Here is a 16,336-nt window from a genome sequence, read left to right as displayed (position 1 = left end):
CAACTTCAGGACATTTGCACTTTGCTATTCCCCTGCCTGAAATGATGTATCACTTATCAACTTGGCTTACTCCTTTACTTTATTCAGGCCTCTACTCGAATGTTACATCCTCAGATAGGCTTTTCTTGATTCCCCTGGCTACAAAAGCCCCTCTGTTATACATTCTCCCTTTATCTTACATTATCACAACAATGCATTATATTAGTAATATTAGTAATGTATTCATATTTGTTGTCTGTGTCCCTCATCACAATGTAAAACTGTAAGAAATCAGCGACTTTTTTTTTTGTTCACTGTTGTATCCTCAGCAGCTAAAAGAGGGCCTGAAACATAGTAGGTACTTAGAACTATTTGTGGAATGAATACTGTGAAGTGCTACATGCCTAAGGATGTTTGCCTCCTAAGAGAGACCAAAGGTAAGAAGTAAAGTTCTAATGGAGGGATATCAAGCATCATGCGGAACAGATATAAGATACTTGGGGAGCCAAAGGTCTTACAAGTGTCCCATAAATGTAATGAACTAGGCAATCTCCACTCCTTGACCTGAGTTTAGCCTTTTTTGTCCAGTGTTCCTTTTCATTTTTCTCATCAAAGTATGGAGTGATGGAAGGAGCTCTGGCTTTATAGTGAGACGCTGTTTATCCTATAACTGTCCTACACTGGTTTTGTGGCCTCAGGCAACATCTTTCTTCTCTGAGTCTTAGTTTTCCTAGTTTTATTTCTTATATGGCTGTCCTCTCTCCAACCAGATCCTGAGCTATAAAGAGCAAGAGCATTCTTACTGAGCATCTCCCTCAGTTCAAGAGAGTGCCATCTATATAGAGGCCCTTAATAAACATTTGTTGTAATGAATATGAAAAGTTTCATGACAAATTGAGGGATTTAGTTTTTTATCCATGCATGTGTAGTCTCTCCATTGGCTGTTTTGCTATTTGTCAAACTCATCATAAAGTATTTTTCAGATAAATGGAGAGTCCATCTCATTTATTCATGCAGGATGTCAGTTATTTACTCATTTACTAGATATAGATTGAGTACCATCTTAAAATGTGTTAGGTCCTTGTTCTAGGTGTTAGGGATACAATGAGAAACGAGACAACAAGGTACCTGCTTTCATGGAGTTTACAATATAATATGTGTAGACATGGGGGTAGGGTGGAGGGACAGGCAACAAACTACAAATAAGATATACCAGAAAAATTATCAGATGATAACAAGTGCTTTGCAGAAAACTGAAATAGAGTGACATGATAAGAAGTAATTGGGTGACTACTGTAAGTTGTACGGTTAGGAAAGGCCTCTCAGAAGAGGTACTGTTTCAACTGAGACATGAATGATTGAGGAACCATTAAAGTGAAGAGCAGAATGAATAGTATTTTAGGCAAGGGAAATATAACTAGTGCCAAAGCCCACAGGCCATGTATAAATATAAATGGAGAAGGTTTAGTATTTTTGGATTTGGTATTACTAATGATCACCTTGCTAGAAAAGGACTGAATGGGTGTCTTGGTAATAAAAGACAGTCTTTTCAACTTGCTTTGGTCTTATTCTAATAAGTGCTTAAAATGTCCAGCTCCATTTTAATTATATAGATTGTCTTCATTTTTATGGCAGGGCGACAGAAAATAAGGTATCCCTTATGTGTAGCTGTCCCTTTTACAAGTAGTAATTGAGTCTTTCTTTTGAACTTTGACCTTTTTATACTGGGAGGATGGTTCCCATTAATATTTCGATGAGTTCTATGAGGGTATTGTTGAGCTCTGGTCATGCAGTCTAGCATATGGTCCTCTTGTGTGGCCTCTGAGTTGTGAAGTTGCTTTTAATTCTGACTTTGAATTAGTTGCTATTTGTGCAAGCATTAGTAAATTCAGTAAATTCAATTAGTAAATTCAAATTAGTAAATTCAATTAGTAAATTCTAATTGGGACTCCTGTGATAGTTAAGTAAACCACTGGTGTTAAAATATGTGGCCTTTTTTTTTGTCCTTGGAAAACCGTTGATGGGAAAGCAGGTGACAGTAGCCTTGAATTAGGTGAGAGTAGGGTATTATATTTTCTGATGGATACTGTGGAAGGAAATTGAGGAGTAGTGAGTCAAGATACCTGAGTCCTAGCCCCATCTGAGTTCTAGCCCCAGCTCTCCCATGGAATCACTGTTTGACTTGGGGCAGGTCACTCCTCTGCTCCAGGCCTCAGATGCTACCAGAAAATAAAGAGGCTCCGTGACTGGAAAAAGAAACTGCTTTAGTAGCCAGACAAGCACCAAATGGATCATGTGGCTTAGACTTGAGTCCTAAGTGAGGTCTTCTACCTTTCACTCCAGATCTAAATCTTAGGGCCCACATGCTCAAGTGACCTATAAAAAGAGTTATGACTGGGTCTTTAGAGCCTTAAGGACTGATGCAATAGACCTGCCTCACCAACCTGGTCACAGCAGGAAACAGCTTAGAGAGCTCATGGCAAACCTTGTCCAGGGGTGTTTACCACAGAGGATAAAAAGTGGAAGGGAATTTAGTGCACTACGGCATTGGAAATGGAAGAGGAAGCTGCTGTTCTCGTCCCTGCCTTCTGTGAAACCTAACCTAGTACAGGTGACCTTGTGAATAGTTATAATAGTCTCTTCTTTTCTCTGGAGGAGGCAGGTTTAGAATGGGGAGAAAATGCTACAAGTGTTAAAACACTTCCTTTGTGAGGAGAAGCAGCATGGGCAGAAATAGTATTCACCGTGTAAGCAGAGGCAGAAGCTTGAAGAAAAGCAAATGAAACATTGTTCTCATGATCTTTGAGGTCTCTTCTAACCTTCTACGTTGGATATGCACTTCACTAAAGCCATTAAGCCTGGTATAATTAAGGGAAAAACAACTATTCCTCTTCTATCTCTGCTTCTTATAACTAGCTGTGGTAATAGGTATCCAGCTGTGCTTCTAGCCTCAGTCTTAGCTAAGAGGTGACACCCTCTGGGTGGTATGTGTATTGATACTCATACAAACAGTTTATTTTTTTCTTTTTTGTTTTCTTTTTCCCATCTCTCCCACCCTGTACTGAGGCCATTCAGGATACTTGTTCACCCCCCATTATCCCAACTAAAAAGATAACTGAACAGTATCATGGAACAATTGTGGGGTTCACTTACTACAAGGACATTCTAAGGATGCTCTCAGATAGCTCTCATCCTACTTCTGTTTCCTCAACACCTCACAATCTCGGCACAGATGTTAATCCTTATAATATTTTTCACTTTTTTTTAGTCTATATCCTGCTATTTCAATTTTTGGTGTTCTCCCTTAATGCAAGAGTCATATCCATCAGAGCTCTGACTTAGAAGAAAGCTCTAGGGTATCATCTTTGGAAGGATTTAAAGCAATCATCTAATCTAGTCGCATTTTATGACTAGGGGAACTGAGGTACAGAAAGGGGAAACTTTACATATGCAAGTAAATGTTCTGAAAGGATTGGTTAATTTTTTCTTCCAAAATGCTTTACAAAACAACTTCTTTTTTGTTTGTTTTTACAAAGGATATTCATCTGTGAAAATGTTTTACCAGTGTTGTAAGTAGTACAGTATTTGATAACAATTCGCTGTATCATTCTTAAAGTAACTCATCATTTCTTAAGGATAAATTAATATAATCAGTGTTTCAAGTTCATTATGGTGATTACTGTTCAACTTTAATTCTTGTGAGCATTATTATTAGATTTTGTAAAAGTGAAATTAGGAAGTATTGGATTGGTAAGTGTTTCTTAATAAGGGGCTACTTGAAAAGTGGCTTATTTTAAGAAGAGGACATTTCCCTATAGTTATGCATTCTGGATGAAAGAAACTTGTCCCCAATTAAAGCATTGGTGGAGATCACAACACATCTAATTGGATTGATGTAGCAAACCCATTTATATAGTTTACTGCCTATTGATAGGTCAGTGAGTACTAAGATTAGCTTGTTAACATCACACTTCGAAAAAGAACTGCAGGTATTCTCTATGGTTGATTTAATGGACAGTCGGAAACTTGGTCACTAATTTATGAAACAAAAATCATTGTATCTGTAAATTTTTTTTCTTTCTTCGTGGTTTGTCTAGATGAATAGAATTATGTTTTGACAGTTTTGCTATGAACTACTTGATGGATCACAATATATCACTATCACTGCTAATTACCACATTGATTAATTTTATATACTTTGGTTAGTACATTTTGCTGAATCCAGTATATCTCTATATTGATAAACAGTAATTATAGACATAAGGACACCTGAACTTTGAAATCTTCATGAAAATGTTGTTAAGAATTATGTGAAACCGAATGTTTGTTTATATAGACATATTTAATTGCCAGCAAATAAAGCAATTAAAAGTAGCTGCAGAGTAAGAGGCCAACCTTTGTTAAACGTGGTTTTAAGATTGTTACAGAACTTGTGGTGATGATAACATGGTGTCTTGGAGGATGTTAACAACTGTAGCAGAGTGTTAATTAAGAATGATGTAATCTGCAGCTCAGAATTATTAGTATCATATGTTAGTTTAGCTGGACAGGAGCAAAACCTAATTTCAGTTATGATGAGGGCTCAAGTTATATTTGTAGTGGAAAGATTAACATTTTATTTTTGTGCTGTTCCTGAGACAATTTAAAAATCCTGAATGAAATACAGTCAAATGTAAACATCAAGTCCCTAGCTCATTTACATATGTGCCAGATTTTCAAACTGATTGCTGTTTGAACCTAATCTGTCATTGCTGGCTGCATTAGCTACTACAAACATTACATTTACATATTGATTTCTTATTTTGTTTTAGTGTAAATAATCCATAATTATAGTAAATTTGGTCTTTTGTTGACAAGAGCTCATATGACTCTGTAAGTTTAGAATGGAAATTTAAATTGCCATGTGTCATGCTTTTTAATTTAAAAGCTTGATATATCTGAAAGGATAAAAAGATCATTGTAGATAATAAAATATTCCCAAAGAGATAAAGGAGACAAAATTTTGTAGGGCCTTTTAGAAAGATATAATTTGTAAATTATTAATGAAAAATTCAATAGCACATTCTAAGATTATTATTTATATTTTTATAAGAAAAAGTCACAATAATTTGAAAAAATTACTTTTTTTGGCTTCAATATCAGGTTATATTTAAAAAATAAAAGTATTGGAAATGAACCTTCTAAACATGTTATTTTACATTGATATTTGTTTAAAATATCCAGTGCAAGAAAAGAAAGCATACACACACAGCAGGAATGAAACAGGAGATTTTTTGATATCTGTATTGATGTTAATATTTTACTCACCTTAACTACATATACAACATTGATTTGAGAAATTTAATTTCACGGACAACAGCTGTATGTGTCAGTGGTCATATAGTATTATTAAGTAGCAATGGCAAAAAATCCATGGTTTCCATTTACGTTGATAAAAAGTGTGTTGTATTTTTGAAGTTAAAAATATGGGACCCATTTAATTACCAAAATAGTAGTTATCCAATTGTTCAGGTACTTTTTACGGCTTATAATTTTTTTGTGGAGATATGATTTACATATAATAAATGGGTTCTTAAGTATTCCCCAGTTATATGAGTTTTGACAAACACTTATTGTTTTCTACAATGGATTTTAATGGGTGGAATTTTAATTTGGATGTGTATATACCATTTAACAAACAGATAGCCATTCAGTAGAAGCCTGTGCAGAATTGATGGTATCTGTTTACTTTGAGTGCTGTGAATTCAGAACTCTTAAAAGCCCTTATGTTAGTCAGCTCAGGCTGCTATAACAAAATACCCTAGACTGGGTGGCTTAAACAACAGACATTTATTTCTCACAGTTCTTGAGGCTATGAAGTCCAAGATCAAGATGCTGACAGATTTGGTTCCTGGTGAGAGCCCTTTTCCTGGCTTGCAGATAGATGGCTGCCTTCTCACAGTGTCCTCACTTGACAGAGGGAGAGCCCAAGCTCTGTTCTCTCTTCTTCTTCTTATAAGAACAGTAATCCCATCATGGGAGTCCCATCCTCATGACTTCATATAAACATAATCATCTTCCAAAGGCCCTACCTCCAAATACCATCACATTGAGGGTTAGGCTTTCAGCATGTGAATTTGAGGGGATACACAAACGTTCAATCCATAACAGCCCTGAAACCCAAGTCTGAATGTGTTGTTTTTCCTAGTCTAGTTGCTTAATCTTGTTGGATTTATACTTTATAACAATGAATGCTTCCCCTAGAACTGTTACTGTTTTAATAGGAAGGCTCTGATTTAGCCTGGCCAAATCTTCTGCCCACTGAAGATTTAAGAGGGAATTCTTGATTCAAGGAATTGCTGAAGAAGAAATCCTTAAAATTACTGTTATTATCCTTGATGCAAGACACCCTGCCTTTTACTGTTCTACCCTATGGGCCTGCTGCTATTTGTCAGGAGGAAGCCATTCCTCTTCTTAATCAGGAATTAATGACAGTTATATAGCTACATGATGATCAAATGATCATTTCACTACCATAATGCAATCTTAAGTTAACCTTGAAAAATCACTGTGTCATACATATTAAAATATCCATGTGCTTTCTGCGTAAGTGGATCACTAAAGTGCTCTCTCAGTGTGAAATAAGCAGTCAAGACAGTAAAGGCTGTTATATATATTTTCTTAATGTTGTTGCTTTCATCAGTACTTGACATATGGAGGCCAATAATTTATGGCTTTTTATGTTCTCAGGTATAAAAAAATGTCTGTAACTTCAAGTTTATTTATTGGGGCCTGTGTTAAAATTTGCTCTACACTAATTTTCCCCATACTGTCCTTCCCCGCCCCCCCCCCAAAAAAACTGGATGGCAATATAAAATGTATTAAACTAAGTCAGTGAATTAAAGTGAAGTTGTTACTCACTATAAGACATATTTTACAGATAACTTCTCTGTTCCTGATAAATGCTCATAGTTAAATTGGAATGGGATCCCCCCAGGCATAGGTGGACATTCATTAGCAGAATGAATGTCCAAGACTTGTGGACAGAAAAGAAACTAGAGAAGGGATGTTCTGCTGAAACTATTTCTAGAATTTTGTTGGTGGCTTAGATATTAATGCTTAGTTATACTACTGAAAATTTTAAGGAGGTAGATTATCTATCTATCTATCTATCTATCTATCTTTTTGTAGTTCCCTCTCACATGCCTCCCACTGTCCCTCCCCCAACTTGAAAATTAAGAAACTGGCTAGGAGAATTATGAGATGGTATACGTGAAAATGTCTAGCACTTTGCCACTAATTGCTTTAAAATGTTAACATTCACTGTGTTGTGTTTTTTGCAAATAACCACCAGTTCAAAGCTTGGGGACAATGTATATGATTTTCATTACATTTCAAACATTAATTTCAGTTTGTATTTGAGGGTACAACAACGGTAAGTTTTAATGACTTGTCTATTTGTAGAAACAACCATCTCGTTGTTGGTAAATACAAATATTCAAACTGAAAGTAAAATCATAATAGAGAATGAAAAATTAAAAACCAGTAAGGAGAGAATAGATGTTCTATTAAATCCATTTCTTGCATTGAGTTAAAATTCAACTGCTTTTAAAAAATTTCTACATTTGCTTACACCTTTCCTTCTCCCTCTTATTGAAGAGAAAACATGCCATTAAGGGCAACAAAATACTGTTTTGTATTATTTCTCATCCACCTACTTTGGTAATTACCCTCAGCTATTCTGAAGGTCAAAGTTGAAGGAGCATGAATGACTTTGCATTTTGAAGGTAAAAGACTGCTTGAAGGTGGATTAACTGTGGCTAACTATCCTTACCAACTATTAGAAGACACTATTGTGGAGAAAATTGCTCCTAGGTGCAGCAACTAAGGGCTTAACATATTCTGCTAAGCAGCAGCTAGAATCAATTTCTATAGATAATATTTTAGCAATAAAGTCTTTGAAAATTATGCAAATCACCATAGTAAGTTCCTTTACAGCCTTTGCCTCCTCCTTAGTCTAATTTAGGTATTCTTCCTCTGTATTTCCATACCACCTTAGCAAAAGTGATATTAGAGCTCTTAGCAAATGGTACCATATATGGGTTGTAGGTTTGCTTGTCTGTGCATTCCTCAATAAACTCAATGAAGGCAGAAATAATATCTTACTGGGTCCTCTTCCCCAGTATCTGGAGGACAAATCATAAGAGTTAGACCTTAGAAGAGTTACTACTACTTATTTTGTGTGTGACATTAAGTGAGTAACTTAACATCAGTTTCCTCATCTGTAACAAGAAAATGATAATAATAAACTTCATAAAGTTGACCCAAAGCCCTTAATGCCTGATGCATAGTAGCACTCATTAAAGGCTAGCCATTATTATTAATGGCTAAGTGAATGAACCAGGCTAGAGTCTGAGGTTGCAGATAAAAACCATTCTCACAAGGAACATGAATGTGGTATATCAACCCCCAAAAAGATCTGTGTTAAAAAGAACCCTGTGAGCTTGGATAACATTAGGCATAATGTACAGTTATGTTCCATGCATCAGAAATGGTTTTACCTGGAGATTATCATACTAAGTGAAATAAGTCAGAGAAAGACAAATATCATATGATATTGCTTATATGTGGAAGCTAAAAAAGAATGATACAAATGAACTTATTTACAAAACAGAAACAGACTCACAGACTTAAATAACAAACTTTTGGTTGCCAGGAGGGTGAGGGGGGATAGATTGGGAGTTTGGGATTGACATGTACACACCGCTATATTTAAAATAGATAACCAACGAGGAGGACCTACTGTAACAACCTAAATGGGAAAATTTGAAAAAGAATAGATACATGTCTATGTATAACTGAATCACTTTGCTGTACACCTGAAACTAACACAACATTGCTAATCAATATACTCCAGTATAAAATAAAAAATAAATAAATAAAAAGATTTTACCCTCTATCAACTCCTACAGAGAAATGAAACTAAAACATGAAAAATAACTGCCACAAAACCACCATAGACACTTTAGTTAATGTTTTACTGTCATTGTAAGATTTTATAGTATGGGTACCCCTCAAAAGTATTCTATTTTTAATAATAGACCACCTTAAAACTTACATGTAATAAAAATTCCCACTTGGCTTTGTAAAATTTAATATTCAGAGTTTTATCAGGTAAAGGTTATTTTCTTTTTTCTGAAGAGGAAACAATTTACAGAGTAGTTAAGTGCCTAAAATAAGGGCCTGTATATGGTAGACACAAAATAAATAGTATTGAAAGAATTATTATTGTGGGGGTGGGAGACAAAGGTCGAACAAATAGTGGGGAGTGGAGCAGGAATTCAAATCTGACTCTGTGACTTCCAAGGAGTTTAAAGCCATAAATGTTTTTTCTTGCCAAACTTACCCTTCCCCAGGGCTCCTGGGAAATTATAGAACTAGACTAAATTGGTGTTCTTCTAACGTAGTTTGGCAGTCAGTGCTGGTCCTGGCCAACCTTTCTACAAAGTTATTGCACAAGTCTGCCAGTCAACATCAAGAAACATATCTAAGGAACTGCATAAAGGCAAGCACTAAAGGTATTAAGCATTTGTATAGATTCATATGTAAAGATAAAGGAGGATCTATCTATATAATAATCAAGACTTCTGGAATTCTGAGCTCCTTAGCCCAGCATTTGAAGCCCCCATAATGTTGGTCTTTAACGTTTTTCAAGTTTCCTCTTTCAGAAACCCTTCTTTACATCCCCTTATACTTCTTCCTCATTGCTTTCTCCACCCTTCCCTGTATTCTCCAATCTCATCTCTGCTCAAACTAGTCTATGTCTGAAATCACCTCTATTATATACTTGTCAAATTACTATCCATTCTTTTTTTTTTACATCTTTATTGGAGTATAATTGCTTTACAATGGTGTGTTAGTTTCTGCTTTATAACAAAGTGAATCAGTTATACATATACATATGTCCCCATATCTCTTCCCTCTTGCATCTCCCTCCCTCCCACCCTCCTTTACTATCCTTTCTTCTTCATAGTACTTCAAAGTACTCTTTTTCTTCTCCACAATCCTCACATCTGTTTTAACTCTCAGAATAGTCTGTCTTGAGGTCAGTGACTATATCTTTGATTCCTGTATTACTACAAATAAGAATCAAATAATTATAGAAAGAATGAATGAATTGTGAACTCCTAGCAGGCAGGGTCTTACTCATCTTTGTATCCCTAAAGCAGCCTAGCCATTTGGGAGATAGGATGCTGAAGAACATAGAATCAAATATAGTTTAAAAACTGGCTTCCATCTTTTTATAGCTGCATAACCTTGGGAAATTACTTAACCTTTCTGAACTACAATTTTGTGAGTAAAATGGCACTTCAAAGGTAGGCTTAAAAAATGAGAATTAGTAATTCTTTATATGGAGTTCCAAATATGCAGAACTATTCCTTAAGTGTTTATAGGATTGCCTTGAATCACCTTTTAGTATGCTAAGTGTCAAGGGAAATACAGATGAATAATAAAGATACTTACTCTCAAAAGGCTTGTAGTCTTGAATTCAGGACTTCCACACGTGAAATAAAGCAAACCATACAAAACACTATAAATAAGTATTAAATAAGGAATATGATACATGAATTCAGAGGAGAGGCAGTCTATAATAATACTAATGGTAGGACATGAGGTAGTCTGAAAGCTATGCAGTATTTGGGAGGAGAGCACTGTTTGCCTAGGTGATTTCTTTTGGCTACAAAATCTATATACTATCTGTAGTAGTCCCCCTATCCATGGGGAATACATTTCAAGACCCCCAGTGGAAGCCTGAAATCACAGAGAGTACCATATTCTACGTGTGGTATATTTTTCCCTATACAGGCATACACCCCAGAGATATTGTGGATTCAATTCCAGACCACTGCGATAAAGCAAATATTGTAATAAAGTGAGTCACATGAATTTTTGGTTTCCCAGTGCATGTAAACTTACGTTTGCACTATACTGTAGCCTATTAAGTGTTCAATAGTGTTATGTCCAAAAAAAAAACAATGTACATACCTTAATTAAAAAATAATGCTGTTGGAAAAATGATGCCAATAGTCTTGCTCAGTGCAGGGTTGCCACAAACCTTCAACTTGTAAAAAATACACAGCCTGTGAAGTGAAATAAAGCAGAGTGCAATATAATGAGGTATGCCTGTACATACATACCTATGATAAAGTTTAATTTATAACTTAGGCACAGTAAGAGATGAACAACAATAACTAATAATAGAAAAATTATAACAATGTACTATTGTAAAAGTTATGTGAATGCAGACTTTCTCAAAATATCTTATTGTACAAATATGATGCCTTTTCCATCTTAATCACTTATCACGCACTGTAGCCATAACTTTTGCATGTAGAGGTGAGACAGCAAAACTAGCACAGACTTCTTTTTCCTTCTTCACAGTTTCACTGGTAGAAGATTAATTCTTATTGTTGGTCTTAGCAACCTCAGCGTACAATTTTTTTTTTAACTTTCACCTTTTCACTTAAAGGAAGCACTTTATGGCTCCTCTTTGGCATATCGGAATTGCCAGAATCACTACTCTTGTGCTTTGGGGCTATTATTAAGTAAAATAAGGTTTGCTTGAATACAAGCACTATGATATAGTCTATCTGATAACCAAGATAACTGTTAAGTGACTAAGGGGCAGGGTATTCTGGACATAGGGATGATTCATGGCCCAGGTAGGATGGGTCAAGAGGGCATGAGATTTCATCACTCTACTCAGAACAGCCTGCAATTTAAAACTTATGAATCGTTTATTTTTGTAATTTTCCATTTAATGTTTTCAGACTTTGGTTAACTGCAGGTAACTGAAATTGCAGAAACGGAAACTGAAGATAAGGGTGTGGGGGGTGGGGGCGGGCAGGCTCCTGTATGTGCTGTCGATTCTCCTCCTCCGAGCTCTCTTACTTGACCCTCAACTCTTATACACAGCTATACATGATATCTCTTTTTGGATCTCTAATAGGCACCTTAAACTTTGATATATACATAACTTCACTCTCAAACTTTCTACCTAACCTGTTCTTAACCCAGTTTTCCTTGTTAAATGCAATTCCATCTCTCCACTTGCTCCGACCACTTTGGAGTTATGTTTTTCTCTCACATTCCATCAGTAAGTTGTCTGGCTTCTACCGCTAAAATACATCTGAACCTGACAACTCTTCACTCTCTGCCTCTATAGTTAGCGTAAGCCACCATCACTTCTTGCTGGGACTAGCCCTGCCTTGACTCTTTTCGTACTGTAGCCAGAGCAACCAGAATAATGTTGTATAAATGTACATGTAAGTCAGATCTTAACCATTTCCCAGTGTAAAACCTTCCAATGGCTTTCCTTTGCAATTACTATAAATACCAAGTTCTTCACTGTGGTCTACAAGGACCTACATGATCAGATTCCTGCTATCTCTTTCTTATACTAACCTCAACTTAAATGTCATTTCCTCAGAGATGTCTTCCCCAACTATTATGTTGAAAATAATTTCCTTCCCCCCACCCTTCTGCTACCTTTTATAATACTGTTTATTTTCTTCATAGCACTTAGCATTCTCTGAAGTTACTTATTCATTTACTTGAGTATTGTTTCCTTTACTAGAATATAAGTTTCATGAAAGCAGGGACCATTTTTTTTTTGTTCATAACTGTGTCCCTAGCAACTGGAACAGTGTCATAAACATAGGTATGTGCTCAATAAATATATGTTAACTGAGTGAATGAACATGCTGTGTTCTTCCATTTATTATTTCCTAGTCTAAAAAGTGCCACCCATCTTCCTTCCCCAAATAAAACAAAAATTTAGTCCCTTCCAATTAATAAACTCTAAGGTCCTATTTATCCTTTATATTTCAATTTATATTCTCTGAAGCTTTCCCTTAACCCTTTCCCCCCTCTCACTGAGACAAAGTTAAGCACTTCCTTCTTGGTTTTGGTTGTATTTTTTTTCAATTTCTCAGTTGTATCTATTACATTATACTATGGCTGTCTACGTGTCTGTCTACCCTCATTAGATTGTGAAGGTTTTCATGGACAGGAACTGTGTATTATTTGGGTTGGTTTCCTTAGCATCTGGAATAATGCGAGGCATTCAGTTAATGTAGATAAATAAGTGAATAAAAGTCTTAATTCCCATGGTAGTTTTCCAGAAGGCAACATTGCTGTGTAAAATACAAAGATGAGTAAGACTCTTGCCTTCTGAAAATTTACAGTTTATTCATTATTAAATAAATATTTATCTGCAGTGTGCCAGGCATTATGCTTAAGTGGTAAGGATGAAAGACAAAGGTCCCTGCCTAAAGAAACTCTATTTTAGTGGGGTATTATTTCCCTTGACTTTGATCAATAATATTTCATGCTGTATATAGGTGTTTCCTAGGTATTTTGAATCTGTAATTTACCTGTGAACTCGATGGGCGACACTGGGACACACAGATTAACTGCCTAATTCTGATCTTATGTTGCATGTATATTTATCACATAGTTACATATTGGCAAAGGAGGAGTGATGAAGGCCAGAACCGTATATTTTTTTTGCTTCTAAAACATAGCATGGAAGAGAGACTAGCACTACACTTGAGACTAGCAATACAGATTGTTTGTACATAATGGTGACAGATTTTTATTTTCATTGACGATGGTGCTTTTTAATATTGTTATAAACAAATAGAACCATGGCCTATTTTTCTTAATTGATGTGGCTAAATTCATTTATTCTTCATGTTTCTGACACATTTCTTACATTTTGGAACTTTGGCACAGAGTTTAATATTGCTCTGAATTCTCCAATTTCTGAATTCTCGGTATTTCTGACTTGTAAGTGAAAGCACAATTATTTCGAAAGAATTTCGGTATAGCAATTAAAGTTCTGTAGATTTCCATACTTTCTCAATTTTTACTGAAACTGTATTTCTATACCTATATGACACTCATGAGTATAAACAATAGTTTCAAATTTCTGTTCTTCCAGAACTGCTGTTTCATTTGGAATTGAACCAGAGTTTTTGAGTATACATTTTAGTAGCATATTTGGAATTTAATATAATTGACAAATTTGCTTCTCTTGGAGAAAATACATATGCAGACAGTAGCACATGACGTCAAAATTCTTATGTATGTAAAGTATTTGTAACTGAAGTTTAAAAACACCTTGGTAGAGAAGGAGTTAACAGGTTAGCTCCCCTTGGTTGTTCTCAGCTTGCTCTTTTGCCTTTAGGAGCTGAAAAGATGATAACATTGGGCCCGGACATGCCTGTGTGGAGGTTATGGTACTCCTGGGGTTTTTGCAGCTAACCTAAAGCAAGCTAGAACTTGTTCATCTCAGAGTTCCTTGTTTCTCTTTCAGCCCTTTCAGTGCCCTGCAGGAGTCATTAAATCAAAACTTCATGCTGATCATCACCCACCGAGAAGTCCAGCGGGAGTATAATCTGAACTTCTCAGGAAGCAGTACCATTCAAGAGGTGAGTTATGTCTCACAGCTAACGAATAAAGGTAGCTCATTATAGCTAATGTTGACCCTGTTAAAGAGGGCTTATGTGTTCTGGTTGGAAACTCTCTTTATGTTTCATTATTGGGTTTTTAATTTTAATTAACTTGAGCATCAGTGATTACTGTAGATACATTAAATGACTTGACCTAGAAAGATAGATGTAGTAAATGAAAGCTCTTGATAATTCTTAAAATAGTCAACTTTTAAAACCCTGCTTTAAAAAAACACATTGTTATATATTTCATAGTTTTATAGTAATTATTCAGAATATTAATTTGGAAATTATCGACAGCATGCATTTTCGAACATGCGTATACTTTATTTGAAAGGTTGCTCTCAAATATATTATTTATAGTGTGTATCCTGCCTATTTCCAAAAGGAATTGAGGAGGCTTTTCTTAAGCAGTTGAATTCCAGCCTTGGGCAGTATTCGTGAGATGCTGTAGGGAACCCAGTCATTTAGCTCAGAGTATCTAAGAAGAATCTATTTATAGTGTAAATATTTTCATCAATGTGACCAACCAGGGCCACTGTTTCAAAAAGAACCTCCCCCAAGAGAGAAGAGGTAACTTCTTGTTACCTCTTTAGGTGGCCCCACTCACCTAAAAGCTAGTAATTTATCTGCTTTGGGGGGGAAAATGTGTAAGGCTATGTGACAAGACTTGTGTTTAGAGACAGTGAAATGTTGATTATGTCACATTACCCCTTGTAAGTTATGAGGACAACAGTCATTGTCCACTCATGTTTTTATAAAGAAAATTAATCTTGTTTAATCTTAGATTATTTCATAAATTTTTTCTTGGACTACATTGCTTCAACTAATTATTGATGTCATATTGAAAGAACAAGTTGTTTTCACCCTAATCATTTTTCAGAAGTATATGAATTATTTCAGTAATGGCTGGACTGTTAATGGTTTTTCTTTTTTCATGTTTTATCAATAAATTTCAACTTCTGAATTTGGCATAAATAACTCATTACTTGAAGTTTATTTTCTCCGTTTATCACTTGAATAGTTCGTTGACTAGTAACTAAGATCTTTAAGATTTTTCTTGGCCCCTAATTTGAATCATAGGTTTAAATTATTTGATTTTTTTCAGGATTTTAAATATATTAATTGCCATTTCATTTTTAATCTCTATAATGGATGTTCTGTTCTCTAAATTTAAAATGTTAATTCCTTGAAGAATCATTGTCATTTTTATATTAAAAATAATGTTTAACTCTGGCCCTATCGCAGAGTTATTCTGGGAACCTCATGATTATGAAATTTAAATTATATATTGAATAAAATTAAATAAGAAATTCAGTTTCAAAATAAATAACCCCAGTTAACAGCAAAGCTAATAAGAGGTAAATTTCATTCTGTCGTTTCCTTCTGTCTGTTCATTCTGATTTCCTTTTTTAAGTTGAAGACTAGTATATCGCATGAAGGGTACATATAGACTGCCTTATTTTTTTTTTCTGATTGCAATGTTTATAGCCAGAATTTTACCTTTTTTTGTTTTTTTTGCATTTTTGTTTTAACATTTCCAGTTTCTATAGTTTGAGTGTGTTTCAACTTTCTCCCACAAGAGGGCAGAGAGGACTATTAAACTGATAGTCTAAAAATGCCATTCAGTGTTTTCAAATTAGCTTCTCTTATATTAACAAAAAGGAGCATAATAGCCAAGTTATTGTTTGATTTACAGATAATTGGCATATTGCAGGGAGGAGACTTAATTTCACCCTTTTAAATTAAACAGGGAGATTTAAAAAGACATAAAATATTCATTAATGCTCGGTGATTATAAAGTAGTGGCATATATTTATTTTGCCTTTATTACTGTTTCGATGGGAAAATACTGCAAATAT

General features: G+C 35.1%; 1 protein-coding gene across 1 annotated transcript in view; it reads left to right on the top strand.

The window, feature by feature from the left end:
- Positions 1–16,336, top strand: part of FAF1 (Fas associated factor 1) — a 479,002-nt gene that overhangs the window by 221,751 nt on the left and 240,915 nt on the right. The window contains exon 7 of the mRNA XM_060089778.1: positions 14,339–14,453. Coding sequence (XP_059945761.1) covers positions 14,339–14,453 — 115 coding nt within the window. The remainder of the gene's footprint in view (positions 1–14,338; positions 14,454–16,336) is intronic.

The sequence above is a fragment of the Mesoplodon densirostris genome, chromosome 2 (assembly GCF_025265405.1).
Source record: "Mesoplodon densirostris isolate mMesDen1 chromosome 2, mMesDen1 primary haplotype, whole genome shotgun sequence".
NCBI lineage: Eukaryota > Metazoa > Chordata > Mammalia > Artiodactyla > Ziphiidae > Mesoplodon > Mesoplodon densirostris.
Note: the sequence above shows the minus strand (reverse complement) of the source record. Positions and strands in the feature narration are given on the sequence as shown.